This window comes from Notamacropus eugenii, chromosome 5 (genome assembly GCF_028372415.1).
Source record: "Notamacropus eugenii isolate mMacEug1 chromosome 5, mMacEug1.pri_v2, whole genome shotgun sequence".
Taxonomy (NCBI): Eukaryota; Metazoa; Chordata; class Mammalia; order Diprotodontia; family Macropodidae; genus Notamacropus; species Notamacropus eugenii.
This window is the reverse complement of record NC_092876.1, coordinates 345218970-345238554: the sequence shown is the minus strand read 5'-3', so window position 1 is coordinate 345238554 and position 19585 is coordinate 345218970. Positions and strand designations below refer to the sequence as shown.

Below are 19585 nucleotides of genomic sequence, written 5' to 3'. Positions count from 1 at the left end.
CTACTAGAGACAGCCAGGTGGCCCAGTGGATAGTGTTCAACTTGGAGTCAGAAAGCTCTGAGTTTGAATCCAGTCTCATATACCCACTACCTGTACGACCTTGAGCAAGTCACTTAATCTCCCCTAGGCTCAGTTTCCTAATCTATAAAACAAGAAGCAGCTGGGTAGTACAGTGAATAGAGGCTTGGAGCTGAATTCAGGAAGACCTGAGTTCAAATCCAGACTCAGACACTGTGGGAAAGCCACTTTACCTTTATCTTCCTTAGTTTCCTCATTTGTAAAATGGAAAAAATAATAGCCCCTGTCTCCCAGAGCTGTGGCAAGGATCAAACGAAATGCTGCTTGTCGAGTGCTTCTGCAAACCTCTGGTTATCTTAGATCATTTTACTTCTGCATCACCTAAAAGGAAGCTTACACACTGAAATCCAAAAGACCAGGGTGTGCACATTCACCTTGTCAGAGGCTCTTCCACATCTCTCTTTCCCATAGAAGTTTCCCATTGACAATCCATGGTCTTTCACTCACGCAGCCCAAACCACAGCAATCTATGACACTCCACTTTACAGTGCGCACCTTTCTCAAACAAAACAGTGGAACAGAATGTCAGGGACAGACCCTCCCAGTGCTGTATGAATTCTAGCTTGTGTAAAGATGTATACAGCACTTTAAGGAGGGAATCCAGGTGCAAAGTGGACAGAGTGCTGGGCCTGAGGCAGGAAGACCTGAGTTCACATCTGTCTCAGACGCTTACTTAGCCACGTGACCCTAGGCAAGTCACTTAACCCTGCTTGCTTTAGCTCCTCATTTGTAAAATGAGGAATTGGCAAACCATGTATTTCCTATTAGGGGTTAAATGGGTATATAAAGAAAGGTAAGCAGAGGATATAGTTTATTCAAAATTTCAAAAAAGCCTTTTTAAAGATGATTTGTAAAAATAAGCCACTGTGGAACTGAGAACATATTCTATGAATGAGAGTTGAGTTTGAAACAGGAAACCAAGAAATAATCATTTTCTAAAAATGGAGAAGAGGTACTATTGCATTGTGGGTAGAGAGTTGGTCTTGAAGCTAGGAAGACTTTGCGTTCAGAGCCAAGGCCAACCTCTGATAGATACTGGCTGTGTGTTGCTGGACAAATCAATCAACCTCTCAGCGGTCTCTGCAACCATCTTAGGTTATGAGTTACAGAGAGTGTTCATTTGCCCTGGTAGAAAGAGCTTTCACAGGCTACAGTTCCCTATCCTGATGAAAGCACAGGTCTGGTGCCTATCCTTATCCCCATCCCTATTCCTATAAATGTAGAAGTTGCAGAGAAGGGCAATTAAAACGATCAAGGAATTGGCATTGGAAGTAGATGGGGTTTATTTGCCGCAAACAAAAACAAAAATAAACCCCCTGAATTTTCGTGAGTATATATAGAAAAAATAGACTTACTAAATTCCAAGATTCTAGGAATAGATGCCTCTGAAGCTTCAAGATAAATCCATGTTGGATAAAAGTAGCCCCGAGTAGCAGGTTCCTCTAGGGCCCAGCTTTAATGGGGATTACTTTCACTTGGGGGATGGGGGGGTCAGGAAATGGAAGCATCACAGAGGATCATCTGACTGTAGATCCAGTTGGACCAGGAGAAGAGCTGGTCCAGCTCTTGTGTTCTGGAGAATTGGAGGATAAGGCTTTCCCAGGAGAGGGCAAAACATTAATGGGAATCTAGGGGTGGGAGCTGTCCCAGGGTAGTTCTCGCTTGTGATGGAATGGGTCAGTGGTCAGCCTCAAAGTACAGAGATGGTGGTTGCTGTGGGGACGAAACACTGCCCCTCCTTCTACTCACACACTCACTGTTGGATCCCTGGAGCAAAACCCTGTTCATTTCATACTACCTAAAGTCTGCCTAGGGTGAAATAGGGAGACAGGGTGGGAGTAACAACGGATACTCTTAAACTTTACTATTTATAAATGTGCCACGGTAGAAGTTTGATCCAGGCCTGTGATTTTCTCAATGTGGGAATTATTTGTTAGAATTTCAAAACATGTCTAAATGTACAATCTTATAGAATCTCTCAGGAAACAGAAGGTTCAAGTGACCTGACCACGGTCACACAGCTAATGTGTCAGAGGCAAAACCTAAACCTGGCTCTTCCTAACTGAGGTCACTTCTCTATCTATCTGACATACTACTTCTCCCATATTTTTGCTGCCAGAAAAATCTAATTTTCCATGCTATGCATATATTTATTTTGTGATAAATTATGAATATGTTCCCAGGAAAGCTTAAATCCTCTAGTATAGAAATATTTAAGCACAATTTTTCACATCTTTCCTCGGGTACCCAGAGGCCTTGCCCTTGGCCTGGGTGAAAGATCCATTCACAGGGAGAGAGGAAATAAGGCCTATTTTGTGTGACATTTCTTAACCTTTTGAAATTGATGTCATGAATAACAACCACATTCTCTTTACCATAAGTTGTTTTTTTGTGTTTTTTTTTTTTACCGTTGTTAGAATAGAGAAAAGCTTGGAGAAGAGTTTCATTTTGTAGTTACAACATGAGAGGTAAACATCTACTAGCCTGAACAGACTACAACAGGCAAGTATTACAGAGGATTGCACACTGGACCTGTTGTTAGGGAGATCTGAGTTCAAATCCAGCTGTGTGGTCCTGGGGAAGTTATTTAATCTCTTTCTGCCTCAATTTGTTGAGTATCAAATGAGGTAAATCTACAAAGTGCTTTGCAAACCTGAAGGCATTACATAAATGCTAGCTATTATAGTTTTTCAACTTTTAGATTTTAATGCTTGTTTTGAAGACTCCAAAGACACTTTAATGAGCTCAGCCTAAGTTCTGCATCATAATTCTAAGCCAATGGGATCACAGAACTGGAAGGGGACTTGGAGGCCACCAAGTCCAAGCTTTTCCTTTCCTATACAAGAAAGTCAAAATTCACAGGTAGTAAGGGAGGGAGCTAGGATTCAAACCCCAGTCCTTTGATCACAATTCCAACTCAATTTATTGTACCATGTAGGCTCCCTGGGGCTGGTATGTGAAAGGTGAGAATAGGCATAGGGAACTCTCAGAAGAGAAAACTCTCCCTTATTAGGGCAGATTGGCACCTTCTTAGAGGGAAGGTGAAAGAAAAGCACCAACTATGTGCCTGGCACTGTGGTAAGCACTTTACAATCATTAACTCATTTGATCTTCACAACAACCCCAAGAAGTAGGTGCTGCTATTATCCCCATTTTACAGTTGAAGAAACTGAGGCAGATAGTGGTTAAAGCGACTTGCCCAGGGTCACACCACTAGTGTCAGGCTGCATCTGAACTCAAGTCTTTCTGACTCCAGATCCAGTTCTCTACTCACTTCAACATCTAGCTGCTATTTTTTAAAGAGAGCGGCCTAAAGATCCAAGAGTTTAAGTGACTTGCTCAGGGGGGACAAAGACTTGAGTTGACCCATGTCTTCCTGGCATTGGTCCCAGCTTTCTGTCTACCTTGATATGTTTAATGGGTAAGAACAGAAGCTCTACTTTAAGTTTTTGGATGGGAAAGGATGTCAGAGACGCAAAAATAATTTCTTCAAACCTACTTGATGGAGTCTGGAGGGGATATTTCAGTGTCATTGAAAAGTGAGAAGAAAATTGAAAAATGAACAGAAACCACTAGACTTTAATTACTGAAGCATGAATCATGTAAGGAATACCTTTATGCCATGTCAGGATGGTAAAAATGAAAAGACAAGAGAATCATATTATCAAGAATATTGTACATGTTTAGCAAAGCAAAGAAATCAGAATTGTGGATGAGGCCAGGTCACAGAGAAGGGAGGAATCACAAAACCATTACCTTTGAGCAGCTAGGCAGCACCATAGTGCATAGAGTGCCAGGCCTGGAGTCAGGAAGACTCATTTTTTCTGAGTTCAAATCTGGCTTACGACACTTACTAACTGTATGATCCTGGGCAGGTCACTTAACCCTGTTTGCCTCAATTTCTTCATCTGCAAAATGAGCTGGAGAAGAAAATGGCAAACCATTCCAGTATCTTTGCCAAGAAAACCCCAAAATGACGTCACAAAGAATAGGACATGAGTGAAATGACTTGAACAACAACTTTAACAAAAGTGGATTGCACAGAACAATTACCTAGATACACGCTTATGACTATGAGAAGTACAAGAGAACAGGAAAACTCTTGGAAAGGAAATTTAATTGGTGGCTTGCTAACATATGGAAGGTGATCAAAAAGTCGGAAGAGAAATGAGAAATAAAATGGCCCTGGAGAAGGTCTGTGGAAATGTCTCCTTCTCCTATCTTTGCAGAGGTGAGGGCCTAAGAGGAGAAGTCTTGCATGTCCTGTCACACATGATTGATATGTTGAATAGTTTTTCTGAACTGCTCATTTTCTCTTTTTTTAAAAAAAAAATCTATTTTTTTTTTAAATAAAGGACAGCTCACTGAGTGGAAGAAGAAGAAAAAGGATACATTCAGAAATGAAGAAGAGGTAAAAACAAAAATATCAATGTAAAAAAATTTAAGATAAAGACAAAAAAATATAAAGATATAAAAAAAGTTATAAAAAACCAGATTAGATCAAGGGAAATAGGTATGATCCAAAGCTTCCTTTAAGGTCACTAGGAGTATATGGCATATTATGTCACGATCTCTGCTGGCCTCAGTTTCCTTGTTTATAAAATGGGAATGACAACAGCACCTACTTTAGAGTTATTGTGAGTATCAACTGATATTTGAATAATGATAAGGTTCTTAGCACAGTGCCTAGCACATAGTAAGCATGATATAAATGTTAGCCATTATTAATTTTTTTATTACATTTTGGGCAAAGACACTGGGCTCATGACGGGGGAAAAAAACATCTGGTTCAGTTACATCACTAGATATGGTCTCTTAGTTACCCAGCAGAGGATAATAGTTTACAAATTAGATCACTCCTTAAGGGAGGCTGGAGGAAAGGATGAAGGATCCTAGCTATGGAAAGAAACTAATACCCTGAGAATAACCATACTTCCCAGAATCCAGTTGGGACAACATGATACTCTCTGGTGATCATCAGAATCTGGGATCTTTTCATCCCTATTCCTGAGGAATATTTTCAGAAGTGTTAGTCATTAAATATTTATCAAGCACCAAATATGCACCAGGCCAGGTACTGGGCTAAGCCCTGCTCTTCAGAAGCTCACGATCCAATGGGAGGCATTCCATGCAAATAATTATCTATGGACAAATTATATAGAGGATAAACTGGAAACAATGAACAGAGGGAAGGCATTCAAATTAAGAGGGATTAGGAAAGGTGTCCTGTAGCAGGTGGGATTTTAACTGGGACTTGAAGGAAGCCAGAGAAACAGGGAGGCTGAGATGAAGAGGGGGAGCATGCCATGCATGGGAGACAGTCAGTGAGAAAGCCCAGCTTGGGGGGTGTCTTGTTTGAGGAATAGTGATGAGGCCAGGGTCAGCATGGCTTTTCTGGTAAGGAACTGGGTACAAGACAGGAATAGCTGGGGACAAGTCCTGCCTCAGAATATACTGACTGAAGGACCCTAGGTAACCTCTCAGAGCTTCACACATCTCTGTAGGCCTATGACTAGCAGAGAAGATGCCCACTTGTACTAGTAGAAGGAGGCCCCTCTTTGGGGAGCAACTTGTACCAAAGAAATCATAGGCCTAGGTCCCATTACTGGATAGGTTGCCTATATTTTGTTGTAAGGAGGGTCAGGAACCTGCAAAAATTTTTATTGACTTGCAAAATTTTAACTGAGTTGATGCACATTCTTTCCTATGCTCTGTATTTTTAAGCTAGGAGAATACAAACTGTGTCCATTTGGATTCATTTGCACAGAGTCTACTCCAAACTCAAATTTCAGCTCTGCTGATCATGTGTGTACTTTCTTTCAATCCCAGGCCTGGCTTATTTTAGGCCCCCTTGTACAAAATACAGAAAGGTAGAGATGCATCATGACTAGAGGGCTAGCTTCAAAGCCAAGAAGACTTAGATGCAGATCCTGCAGTGAAGGTGCCAATTTGCATTGGTAGAGGGAATTTCCTTCTGTCGGTTAATTTAGAGGTCCAGTGCCTATCCCCTATGTACATCGTGTGCCTTTATTGACATGACTGAGTTACCTGGTTGGGGTCTGGCTCTACTTCGTCCCAATTGTGAGTAAGATGGCCTTGGTCGATGGGTTCAAAAGGCTTGTGAACGACGGAAGGTAGAATTCTGTACAGCCAGCTGTGGAAGAAAAGAGAAGGTGAAAGATTTAGGAAATGTCATGAATGAAGCAGTCATGTCCAAAAGTACACACACCCAGCTAGGAGAAGCAACAAAAGAATTTCCTGTGGCCACTTTTGGTTCCATGGTGGTCACTGACTTTCCCTCTCTTTCTCTTTGGCCTCCCTCCCCTACCCCTGCCAAATGTTGCAAAGTGTTTGGGCACTGATTAGTGCAGTGAAATGGCTGATGTATGAGTTGGCAAGACATCAGAAGACAGGACAAGAGGTAAAGAATTGCTCAACATGCTTTAACTCCTTTGTGCCTCAGTTTTCTCATCTGCAAAATGAACTTATTGAGTTTTAATGTTCCTTCCAGTTCTAAATCTTATAATTTTGTGACATCATCTGGGAAGCCTATTAGAAGCCTGTTTTAGTTCAAATATTAAGAAATCAATATTGCTTTACTCTAGAACTCTTTCTCTCAGGCCTTTTTCTTTTAGGAAAGTAGGTAGAAACGTCAAGAGCAAAAGTCAAAGCCCTGGAAAGTGAATTAAGGGAGATAACCAAACTTAGAATTAAAAATATCTCCTCTTGCTCTGGCACAGTACTCAACACACAGTCGGCACTTAATAAATGCTTGCTGATTTCACTAGTTAATATCCTTGCCTTTCCCCTTCCCTTAAACAGAGCTATGACCCAGCTGAGGACAGCACCCTTTCCCTCCTTTTCCTAAAGGTATTAAGGTATTGATCAGAGGAAGGAGGTCCCTTTAATTATTTCAGGAGAGTCCTTGATGCCAGGGGTCGAAGAGGCATGAATGATTTGTCTCCAAGCACAGTTCTGGAAAGATTAAATGACTATTATTCTACCAGATGAATTAGAATGTTAACCCCCAAATCTGTTTTATCATGTTGTGACATTTTCCTCATTCAAGATTCCTATAAATGTTACTTTAAAATGTTTTGACATGTCTGAGGGGATTCAGAGGGACTCTGACAATGTGGACATTTCTTTCCAAGCAGAACAATGCTTGAATTTTGTTAAATTAATTTTAAAAATGTCTCTGGCGGACTCATGCCTGGAATGCAGATTGTGGTATTTTTTTTGACACCATGATCCTTCCCAACTAACACTGTAAATGGAATCTAGGGAGGGGGAAATCCTTTGTAGAGTATCTGGTGACAGTATTCCAAAGCTGCAACAAAAATTACAAAAAATAAGGGACAGAACTCGTTATATTCTGGAACTAAATAGTAATAATACAAACTGACATTTACACAGTGCTTAAGAATGTGAAAAATGCTTTCTGAACATGACCTTATTTGATCTTTACCATAACCCTATAAAATAGGTTTTACAAGGTATTATTGTCTCCATTTTAAACATGAAGAAATTGAGACTTAGGCTAAAAGTGACTTCAGTGAATACCCATATGCATATTTATATAGGACTTTAAGATTCGGAAAGGGCTTTACAAATATTATCTCATTTTATCCTCATGGCAACCTTAGGAAGTGGGTGATATTATCCCAACAAAATGCAGAAATTGTCTTACTACTACTACTAATAACAATGAAATGAAATCCTCCTCCTCCTCCTCCTCCTCCTCCTCCTCCTCATCATCATCATCATCATCATCATCATCATCATCATCATCACAGTTAGCAAGTATCTGGGGCCAGGTGGGAACTCCAAGCTTTCTGACTCCTGGTCCACCCACTGCACCACCTAGCTCACTTTCTCATTGGTACATAGAGGGAAAATCAAATTATGATCTTTGTTAGTAGGACAGTGGGAATATGGTGGAGTATGTGTGGTCTTTGAGGGCAGGTACTGTTTGTTTTAGTTTTTTTCTTTTTTTTTGTCTGTGTAACCATTGTCTAGTACATAGTAAGCACCTATTAAATGCTATTGAGTCACTGACTGGCTGATTGATTGACTGGACTTGGATTCAGAGATTTGAGCTCTAGTCTCCTGCTAGCTGCTGCTGAACTAGGTAGTTTAGGCAAATCCCTTTTCCTCCCTGGACCTCCATTCCATTAGATTTGGGTTAGACTAGGTGATCAAGGCTTCTAGATTCTATGACACTTCTGGATCACTTTTGGACAATTACAGCTATAATGGATCAAACACCCTGAGCCACAAGCAGTAGGGGGTCTTCCCTTCTTGAATTCAGGAGGATCATAGAATCATAGATTTTGAGTCAGAAGGGACCGTGGAGATCTCTGAATTCACGCTTCCCCTGTGCCACCCCATTTTACACAGGAGGAAGTTAAGGTCAGTGGATGAAGTGATTTGCTCCAAAACACTTAGGCTGTTCTAGAGATGAAATCTGAGTTCAAGTCCTCTGGCTCCAGACCCAGTGCTCTTGCCGCTGGACTACAGACCCTGCAAGCTGGACAGCCTATTGCAACTCTTTGGGATTTCTTTCTTAAAGTGCCATTAAAAAGTGCCATTTTTCTAGTTGCGGTTTCACATCTGGTAGGATAGATACCTCAGAGCCTGAGGGGTCAAATAAATATTCCCTTTAATAAAAACATATTCAAAAAGCAGTCTCCAAAGCTGCTAAATGTAGACCAGGAAAGTACAAGCTAGTCAAGACTGCCAGTAAGGAAATTAAAAAAGGTTGGCAAAGAGTTTCCTTGGGACCTTGAAAGCAGTCTGGAGAACTCTGCTAAATTGCTAAAAACTGCTGTGACATTCTTCTTGCTCAATGGACCCTGTCGGAGTCCCAGACCAATCACCTGGAGGCAAAGGTCACTGAAGCTGCCTGTGGCTTCTGTACTGACAATAGTCCAGGCTGGTGTTTGGAAGTTTGGAGGGGTTAACAACTGCCTCCCCAATTCTACCAGTGTCCTGGATCCCAGCATCCACTGCAGTGTTCTTAAACTTTAACATCTAAAAAAAATGATGAACTTAGTAATCATTAACAAACGCCAGTATTTCAATATCCAAAGAACAAAATGGTTGCCGTACTCTTGCTTGAGGGAAAAAGTTGAAACCTGTTTCCCTTTTTCTCTTTGAAGGCATTCTACCCAGGCCCAGGCATGGCATCCCCCTAGGCCTGGCAGCCACTGACAGCGTGGTCACCCCTGCTTCCCCAGTGGCTCAATCTCCCACACTCACACTTCCTCATCCTGTATCTCCTTCCCTCGGGACTAAAGATAACAATGAGCTAATCAGATTTGCTAATTCCACTCCAAGAGGTACTCTATCTAGCACTTACTGTGTATGTCCCAGCTCTCTGCTAAATCCTGGTAATACAAATAAGAGCAGAAATCTCTAGACTGTAAACTCCCTGAGGGCAGGAACTGGTTTTGCTTCTTTGTATCCCTAGTACTTGGTACAGTGTCTAGCACGTGGTAAGTGCTTAATAAATGTTTTTTGATTGATTGATTCTAACTAGGGAGACAACGGGCATATAGTTATGTACTACTAAGATACATACAGGATAAACTGGAGATAATCTCAGAGGTCTGAGAAAGGTTTCTTATAGAAGAGCATAACCTAACTTCTTCTGTTCCATAAAATATAGGGAGATGCTTAGCTCAGGGCCTGGAGGTGCCAGGTGCTCAATAAATGTTTATTATATAATAGGTGTTAAATAAGATGTTTATTATATGTTGTTGTTCTTGATATTTGTCAGTTGTATCTGACTCTTGGTGACCCCATTAGGGGTTTTCTTGGCAAGGATACTGGAGTGGTTTGCCACTTCCTTCTCCAGATCATCTTACAGATGAGGAAACTAAGGCAAACAGGGTTAAGTGGCTTGCCCAGGGTCATACAGCTAATGAGCATCTGAAGCCAAATTTGAACTCAGGTCTTCCTAACTCCAGACCAGGAACTCTATGCACTTTACCACCTAGCTGCTCTATTTATTACGAAGTGCTTAATAAATGTTTATTCTCCCATAGGTACTTAATAAATGTTTATTATACAGTAGATGTTTAATTAATGCTTATTGTCCTCAAGGAGGAAGACGATGCATAACAGGAAATAGAAAAACAGGGAGGTGTAAGGGGAGAAGGTACTAGAGAGGGTCATTGTGGAGAAAAACCAGAAAGTCAGAAGTGAAGCTTGAAGGGGAATAAAGACGTGGCTGTCCTGAGTACTTTCCTTAAAATGGAGGTTCTAGGAAAGACCAACCAATTAAAAGAAGGGGCCAAAGATGCAGACTGTATTTCTTGCACAAGCAAATCTGAGGCATAAAAAACATGCAATTCAAGACTTGAATTCAAATCCAATCTCAGACACTCATTAGCATATTCTTTATGCCCCAGACTTCCTTGTACAAGTGGAATGGTAGGAAATGTCTGAAGAATCTGGATGGAGCTCAGAGAGGAATAAAGAATTCCGTCTAACTGCAGTGATTACTGTGGTTGGTTAGTTGTTTCCGACTCTTTGTGACCCCTTTTTGGGGAGTTCTCTTGACAAAGATACTGGAGTCGTTTTCCATTTCCATCTCCAGTTCATTTTACAGATGAGGAAACTGAGGCAAACAGGGTAAAGTGATTTGGCCAGGGTCACACAGCTAGTAAGTGTCTGAGGCTAGATTTGAACTCAGCTCTTCCTGACTCTCGGCTTGGTGCTCTATCCACTGAGCCACCAAGCTGTCCTATAGTTAATTGGAATTCTAGGTTGTTGGAAGAGAAATGTAGGGTGGAGTGGCTTTCCTGGCTCCCTTACATTATATCACTCCATCTGTGTTTATGACTGGTTTCCCAATAAGGATGTTTCTGTAGTAGCTTTGGTTCTCAACGTTCCCCATTGGAGGATTGTTAAAAAGACAAGGGAAACATGGTTGGGTTTACGCAGTAGTTGAGTCAGTTCATAAAGCTCATTGGGCTGCTCAGCAGAGATTTAATTCTGTTTCAGGGAAGAGCGCCAGCTTCTTAATGAAGCTCTGACAGCTCCTTTCCAGTTTTCTGGAAGAGACTGTGGCTTGGGCTACTGGTAATTACTGCTGAGTGATGTGAGCAACAAAATATTGAGTCCAGTTCCTCCATTATTTTGATAGTCATTAAGACCAAATAAATGGGTTTAGGGACAGCCAAGCTGCCATAAATCAGAGTATAATAGAGACTGCATTTTTCAACCTTAACTTCATATGTACTGTTCTCTTTGACTTCTCCCCATGACAGAGGCCTAGAGTTTATGGTTGTAACTGAGCAAGATTCATATTGAGCTATACCTGGGTTAGGGAATGGATGGGGAAGGAGTAACAACTATTCATTCATTCATCTACTACCTCATTTATTCATTCATTCATTCTTAATGAGTGCCCGTTTTGTGCAGCTAAGTGGTTTAGTGGATAGAGTGCCAGCTAGGAAGACTTATCTTCATGAGTTCAAATCTGGCCCTAGATACTTACTAGATGGGTGACCCTTAGCAAGTTATTTAACCCTTTCTGCCTCAGTTTCCTCCTCTGTGAAATGAGCTGGAGAAGAAAATGGCAAACTACTCTAGTATCTTTGCCAAGAAAACCCCCAAATGAGGTCATGAAAGAGTCAGACGTGACTGAAATGACTGAACAACAACAACATTTGCAAAGCACTATGGAAAGGGATATGTAAGCACACACAGATACGCAAATGCAAAAATGTGCAAAGTAAATCAGGGGTATTTCAGGTAAAAGTGTCACCTGAGCTGACCCTTGAAGAGTGCTAAAAATTCCAAGAGGTAGATCAAAATGAGGAGGAAGAGCATTATAAACAAAGACCTAGAGGCAAGAGGTGGGATGTTATATGACGGGAACAACTAGTAAGTCAGTTCACGTGGAATGCAGAGTACACGGGGAAGGAAAGAAATAAGCATTTATTAAGCACCTCCTATGTGCCCTGTGTTAAGAAAAAAACTTTACAAATATTATCTCATTTCATCCTTACAACAATCCTGATAGACAAGTGCTATTATTATCTTCATTTTATAGCTGAAGAAACTAAGGCAGACAGAAGTTAAGTGACTTGCTCAGGGTCACACAGCTAGTGAGTGTCTGAGATTGGATTTGAATTCAAATCTTCCCGACTGTAGGCCCGCCACTTTATCCACTGCATCACCTAGCTACCATGAAGGAGAATAATTCATAGTAAGTCTGGAAAGGTAGGCTGAAGTCAAATTGTGAAGGACTTCAAATGCTAAACAGAGGGATTTATATTTTCTTCTAGGGGTAGGTAATGTGTAGCCACTGAGGTTTCTTGAGGAGGGGAGTACCATACTCAAGCTCATTCTTTAAGATTATGAATTTGTTGTTGAAGAAGATGTGGTGAAATTGGAACACTAATGCATTGCTGGTGAAGTTGTGAATTAATTTAACCATTCTGGAGAACAATTTGGAACTATACTCAAAGGTTATAAAACTGTGCATACCCTTTGATCTAGCAATACTACTACTAGGTCTACCAGTATCATTACTGTATCCTAAAGAAATCATAAAACAGGGGAAAGGACCCACATGTGCAAAAATATTTATAGCAGCTCTTTTTGTAGTGGCAAAGAATTGGAAATTGAGGGGATGTCCATCAATTGAGGAATGGCTGAATAAGATGTGATATATGAATTTAATGGAACACTATTGTGCTATAAGAAATGAGTAGTAGGAGGACTTCAGAAAAACCTGGAAAAACTTACATGAACTGATGCTAAGTGACGTGAGCAGAACCAGGAGAGGAGAACACTGCATAACATTAACAGCAACATTATGTGGTGATCAACTATGATAGATTTAGCTCTTCTCAGCAATGTAGCGGTCTAAGATGGTTTCAAAAGACACATGTTGAAAAACACTATTCACATCCAGAGAAAACTGTGGCATCTGAATGCAGATCAAAGCAGACTATTTTCTCTTTTTGTTGTTGTTTTTTGGGTTTTCTTTCCCGTGATTTTCTCTTTTGTTTTCATTCTTCTATCACAACATGACTAATGTCGAAATATATTTAACATGATTGCACACATATGACCTACATCAGATTTCATGCCATCTTGTGAAGTGGGGAGTAGAGGGAAGAGGGAAAATTAGAACTCAAAATCTTATAAAAGAAGATGTTGAAAAAAATAAATGAACAAAAAAAAATATGCATTTTTTCTTGCATAGGAAGAGTCAGAATCACAATGTGAGCATACCAAGAGCAAGAGCCAGTATATATCATGGAATTTAAAAGGCCAGATCACGTGAGAGTTAGTGTCTAAAGTGAAAATTGGGTCAAAACTAAATGTGAAGTGATTCAAGTATCAAGCTATAATTTTTTGTTAATGGGGTACCAATAATAGGGTATCATTTTAGACTAAGTTATCTCAATTTGCTGTGCACATGCATGGTTCTGTGCCTGCCATTTTCCTGGGAAAGCTCTTCAGCTAGAGAATTCATATTCCACCACTCCTCTACCATGTACATTAGACATATACCTTCTGAGCTAAATTAGGTGGCTCAGAGGATCCAGTGCTGGACGTGGAGTCAGGCAAACCTGAGTTCAAATCTGGTTTCAAACATTTGCTAGCTACATAATCATGGACAAATTTTTAACCTCTATTTGCCTCCGTTTCCTCATCTGTAAAATGGGGATAATAATAGCACCTACCTTGCAGGGTTATTGTGAGGATCAAATGAGATAATAATTGTAAAGCAGTTAGCACAGTGCCTGGCACACAGCATGCACTATACAAATGTTAGCTATTATTATTCACATGCAAATTATCCACACTAGGAATAATATGTGGGTAGGTTTTCAACACAGTAACAATACTGATATTATTACAATAACACCTCAACTAGCCTGTATCTTCACCCAAATGAAACACAGCCAAGAACTATAGAGGGAAAAAAAAGCCTCCAAAAAGCCAAAATCAGTATCAGAAAGTGTATGGACTGAAGCTCATGCAGTTGACTCTCATAGGAAAATGTTTCAAAACCCTTGCTCAGAGCCTGTTTATTCTTTTATACATAGTTCTAACAAGCTTAGTTATCTCACTAATAAGCCACAGAAATTTAGAATTCGCAAATTAGGGCAAGAGAGAAAGAATCGTACAAGCAGACCCACTGATAGCAAGAGGTGAGAGCTAACAGCCCGACAAGAAGGAGTGAGAGCTAGAAAAAACAGAAAAACTAAAAAAACTAGATATAAGAACTCAAAAATCACAGAAGTTTGGTGGTAACTTTGTGTTTAGGAAAATAATCTTACATCCCTCAGTAGAACAGTATAGTGCAATAACTGATTTTTATAATGATAGAATCTATGACTGGGAGGAACTTTATCTGTCACTTCAGCCCTTTGTCCAGTACCTAAAACCTTTCTACACTATCCTTGAAATTCAGCGTTTTTGAGCCCTTCTAGTATCCCATTTGGTAAGCATATTCCTTTTTCAGACAATTTTAACCATTATAAAGTTATTCCTCGAACTAAATTGAAATCTCCCTCTTCTGTCCACTGGTCCCAGTTAGGATTAGAGCTAGAGAGAATGCTAATTTGCTGTTCTCATGACAGAGATTCAGAGGTTTGCAGGCAGTTAAGTTTCCCATCTTAGTTTTCTGAAATACACACTGAAATCCTCACAGTTTCTTCAACTCTTCCTCATATAACATGATTTCTGCATAACCAATATGAAATTGCCTATTGTTTCAGGGAAGGTGGAGGCGAAGGAGGAAGAGAATTTGGAACTCAAATTTAAAAAAAATGAATGTTAAAATTTGTTTTTACATATAACTGAGGAAAAAGAAAATATTATTCGAAAATATATGTATAACATGATTTCCAGACTCCTCACCATCCAGTTCACATGCTTCAGCTTGTAAATATCCCTGGGTGGCTTGTCAATATCCCAGGATCTTGGCAGGAGAGGGTATAACACTGCAGAGGGTGCTCTAATGAATATAGACTAGAGAGGAAGTATCCTAGGTCCTAACATCAAGAAGAGGTTGAATTATGTATATGACCCTCTGTTTAAGAAGACAGAGAAGTGTATAATACATTTTCAAGAAACTTCCGTTCAAATACTTGAAATTTAAAAATTTTGATGTTTAAGGCTCTGATTTTGATGTTTTACTTTTATATCCAATTTATACATTCATACATTGGTATATAATTGCTTATATACTGTCTCCCTCATTAAATCATTTTTGCCTTCCCCCCTTATCCTCACTCTTTAGCACAGTGCATGGTACACAATAGGCATTTAATGAATGCTTCTTGACGTGGGTTGAGATTTATCTTCAGCTACCCAGAAAAGCCATCTGTCTTAAATGATTCATTCCACGAGGTTAGTTGAGGTTCTTCATCTTAATAGTTTCTGTTCTTTTATTAGGTTAATAAAAATACATCTACTCTGTTGGCTAGAAATTATTGTTCTCATTATGTTGTGAGTTCCATATTTCTTATGGTGGCTACTTTCCAACATTTTTTTGTTTCATCTGTATAATGACTATAAATATTAATTCATCTGTTTATCACATTTTGAAGCTAATTATTGTGGAGCACACTTGCCAACACTATTATGTCTGTTGGCATAACCCACAATAAATGAGGACATCTCATTTGCTGCCATTTTTATTAATAATAGCTCTGATAATAATCACTGTTATTGCTTCAATTCATATGTTTTTTTTCATATTAGAGTAGTATGGACATTGACCAAATGGTACAGAATTGGAAAGAGCTCGGGAAATGGAATACGAAGAGCTGAATTTGAATTTGAACTCCAGCTCAATCTATCTGAATCTCAGTTTCTTCATCTGCAAAGTGGGAATAATCTACTAGCACTACTAACTTCATAGGACTATTGTGAAAACAGTGCTTAGTAAACTATAAAGTATTTTATAAAGGTGAGGTGGTAGTAGTAGCAGCAGCAGCAGCAGCAGTAGAGCAGTATACAAAAGTGAGGGAGTGGTTGGAAGAAGGAGGAGGAGAGGAAAGAGGAGAAAAAGGAGGAAGAAGGAGATGGAGGAGGAAAAGGAAAAGGAGGAAGGGGAGGAAGAAGAGACAGAAGAGAGAGGAGAAGAAGAAGAAAGAGGAGGAAAAAGAGAGGAAGATAGGTGATATTAATATTATTCCTATTTTACAGATGAGAAAACTGAGACAAGCAGCAGTTAAATTACTTGCTCAGGGTCACACAATTATTAAGAGACTGAGACCAGACTGGAAGTTCAGTCTTTCTGACTCCCAGTCTAGTACTCTATCCACTGTGCCACCTAGCAGCCTAGGGTAAAAGTGTGAGATGGTGGTGGTGGTGGTGGTAACGCTGGTATCCCATATAAAGATCAAAGAGCTCTAGTTATCTGCTATCTGTCAAATATCCTAGCACAGAGCCACCATGGCACAGTGGAGAGCAATGTGTGCCTCGACTCAGGAAGCCCTGATTTGAAATAGTTGCTGGAATATTTGCTAACTTTGTGACCATGGCCAAGCACCTTTAACCTCTTTCCTTCATCTGTCAAATGGGTATCCTAGTAGGGGTAAGCACTGATTTCATGGTGGCTTTACTGAGGTTCAAGTGAGATTATTTATATAAAGCACTCTGCAAACTTTCAGTAGCTAGAAATGATGCCCCAAAGTCTCAATGGAGTTTTAGCTTCAATTAGCATCATTTACTTACTACTATTACATATGTAAGACACAATTTTTATTCACCCTAAATCTTATAGTGCTTTGGCCCTTGCAATTTTACTGTAAGAAATTTACTCTACCTCTCTCAGTCTCAGTTTCTCCATCTTTAAGATAAAGGGATTGGACTAGACGAACTTTAAAGTCTCTCCTGCTCTGAGATTCTTTGATTATGAGGCAACTTTGGCAGAGTAGATTTGAAGTCAAGAAGGCTTGAGTGCAAATTGTACAGTGAACACTTACTTTATGTGTGACCTTGGACAGGTCACTTGAACTCTTTCAGTCTCATCTGTAAAATGGAGATAATAATAGTGCCTCTCTTAAGGGGCTGAGAGGATCAAATGAGATAATATATGTAAAGTGTTTTGCAAACCTTAAAATGCTAAAAAGAAATGTGAGCCATCATTGCTATGATTCTGTGCTTCTGGTTCACCCAGCAAGCCCAGGATACTGAATGTGACCTACTTATTCAATAAATCATTCTGCTAGAACAATGACATTCTAAAAAGCTGCTTATTTGGAAAGAGTGAAAAGGTTAATGCACTTTTGAGAAATAGGAGACGTGAAACAGCCAAATGACCTGTAGCAAGGCTTTCTTGTCCATACTCATTTCTTATTTCATGTCAGGATTTGTAAGGGATGGAAGTATGCCAGGCTTACAAGAGGACCATGAGTCAGACTGTAACTTAAATTTTGTAAATGTTGTTGCTAAAAGAGTCAGACTGTATGTCAGAGAATGGGAAGGGTACAGCCCTGAGATGAGTGGCAATCTCTGTTGTATTACTGTGCCAACTCTGCTGAGTGAGGGAGGACCTTGCCCTTAGTGATATTAAATTTGTCTCATAGACTTGACAGCGGATCACAGATTCAGGGCAGTTGGGGAGGAGAGGTGGGAAAAGATGAAGAACGCCAAGAGCGAGTGAGAGTGTGTGTGTGTGTGTGTGTGTGTGTGTGTGTGTGTGTGTGTGTGTGTGTGAGATCAAGGGACATATTTGGAATGGCCTACAAGCTGGGGATGAAGGAATTTCAGAGGGAATAGCTTAAGATTCAATAACAAGATTCCTATTCACGACAATCTTAGAGTATCTGATTTAGACTGGGCCATTTATCTGGTCTCTGCACTTTTGATATATGGTTTCATCTTGGTATTGACTTGATAGAATCAGACACAACTACTAGGCAGGGCTGGCCTTGAGCACACTTGAAAAAATAGGCTTAGTTTATCTTCGGAGTCCCAAGTCCCTTCTTTCTATGCCCTGCTCAGATATAACTTGTTGCTTTTGGGGGAATGGAAATACCATCCATAGGTTGCAGGGAGGCATCCGCATTTAAAGTTCATTTGGACAAACAAGGAGAGTGGGTTAGAATAGAATTTCATCAGAGGAATAGAATTTGGGTTGGAAAGAATGCTAGGGGCCGTTGAGGAGCTAGTTCCTCCGTTTTGAAAATGAGGAAACTGAGACAGAGATTAAGTGATTTTCCCAGGGTCAAACAACAAGTAAACAAGTAACTGAGGTGGGATTTGAACCCAGGTCCACTTGATTCCAAGTTCAGTGCCCTGCCTCATGCTGTACCTCAATTCAATTGAATTCATATTACATTTATCAAGTGCCTACTATGTGTAAGAAACTCTGTTAGACTTCAACTTCAATGAGCTAAGATTTTGTTAGTTCAAATATTCCTTCCATTGTTGCAGATAAAAAAAACTGTATGTCTCAGTGGATGGTCCAGGAGATGATCTTCAAGAGTTCCTGTGACCAGAAGAATCATCACCACATGGTCAACTTGATAACAAGCCTCTGGAAATTTAACCAGGTTGGTCCTCAAATAGGACCAATTTGGCTCATATCCTTTCCAAATAAGCAAGACCCACCAGAGTCTTTACTATATTGTCATATCCACTGAAAACCCAAGATCTAGAGATGGTATTGCATGAGAGATAGAGAAATGATAGATAGAAATAATAGATAATCAGGAGAAGTCCTGAGTGCTCTGGGCAAATTGTTTAACCTCTCAGAGCCTCAGGCAAGTCTTTAAGATTAAATATTAACTTGCAGTGATAGAAGGGATCCTCTCGTTGGGAGTTCTCTTTCCAAATGAAGTGAATTATATGTTCAGTGGATAAGTTGGGGGTAGGGAGGAGAAGAGGCAAGGAGAAACAGAGGAGAGAGAGGGAGAGAGAGAGAGAGAGAGTAAAAGAGAGAGGGAGGAGAAAGAGAGGAAGAGGGAAAAGGAGGGAGGGAGAGAGAAAAATAGAGAGACAGAAACAGAGATAAATAAAGAGAGAGACAGAGAAAGAGAGAGATGAACTCTAGAAGGATAGGACTTGGATGGATGTGGTAGCTCAAACTTCTTTGGATGTCTTGTTTTCTTTTAACTCTAGGTTAACCACAGACTATTTCAGCTCCTTGCATCTTGTTACCTCTACATTTCTAACCTCTCCCATCTGCTGTCTTAGTCCCTAACCACTCCCTGACTCTTCATCCTTTTGCTTGGTCATATTAAATGCCAAGCACTGTGTTATAGGCTCAGGCTAAAAATACAAAGGCAAAAATCTTGCTGCTCTCAGGGAACTTACATTAGGACAGAGGAAAGACAATTGTCTTTAGTTCTTCCTGGACAAGGGAAGGATCCTATCTCTTGCTTCTGGTCTCTCACAAACTGAATTTTGATTGCTATAAACTCTCTCACCCTGAGTGAATGCAGTATTGTACCTGCATGTTCACAAACCATGTTATCAAGGAGAATCTATTGGTTCTCCTTGCTCCCTTCACTTTACTAAG

General features: G+C 40.1%; 1 protein-coding gene across 2 annotated transcripts in view; it reads right to left on the bottom strand.

Moving 5' to 3' along the window:
- Positions 1–19585, bottom strand: part of HGD (homogentisate 1,2-dioxygenase) — a 101680-nt gene that overhangs the window by 54435 nt on the left and 27660 nt on the right. For both annotated transcript variants that reach the window (XM_072613893.1, XM_072613892.1), the window contains one exon: positions 6127–6232. In XM_072613893.1, the coding sequence (XP_072469994.1) occupies positions 6127–6232 (106 nt within the window). The remainder of the gene's footprint in view (positions 1–6126; positions 6233–19585) is intronic.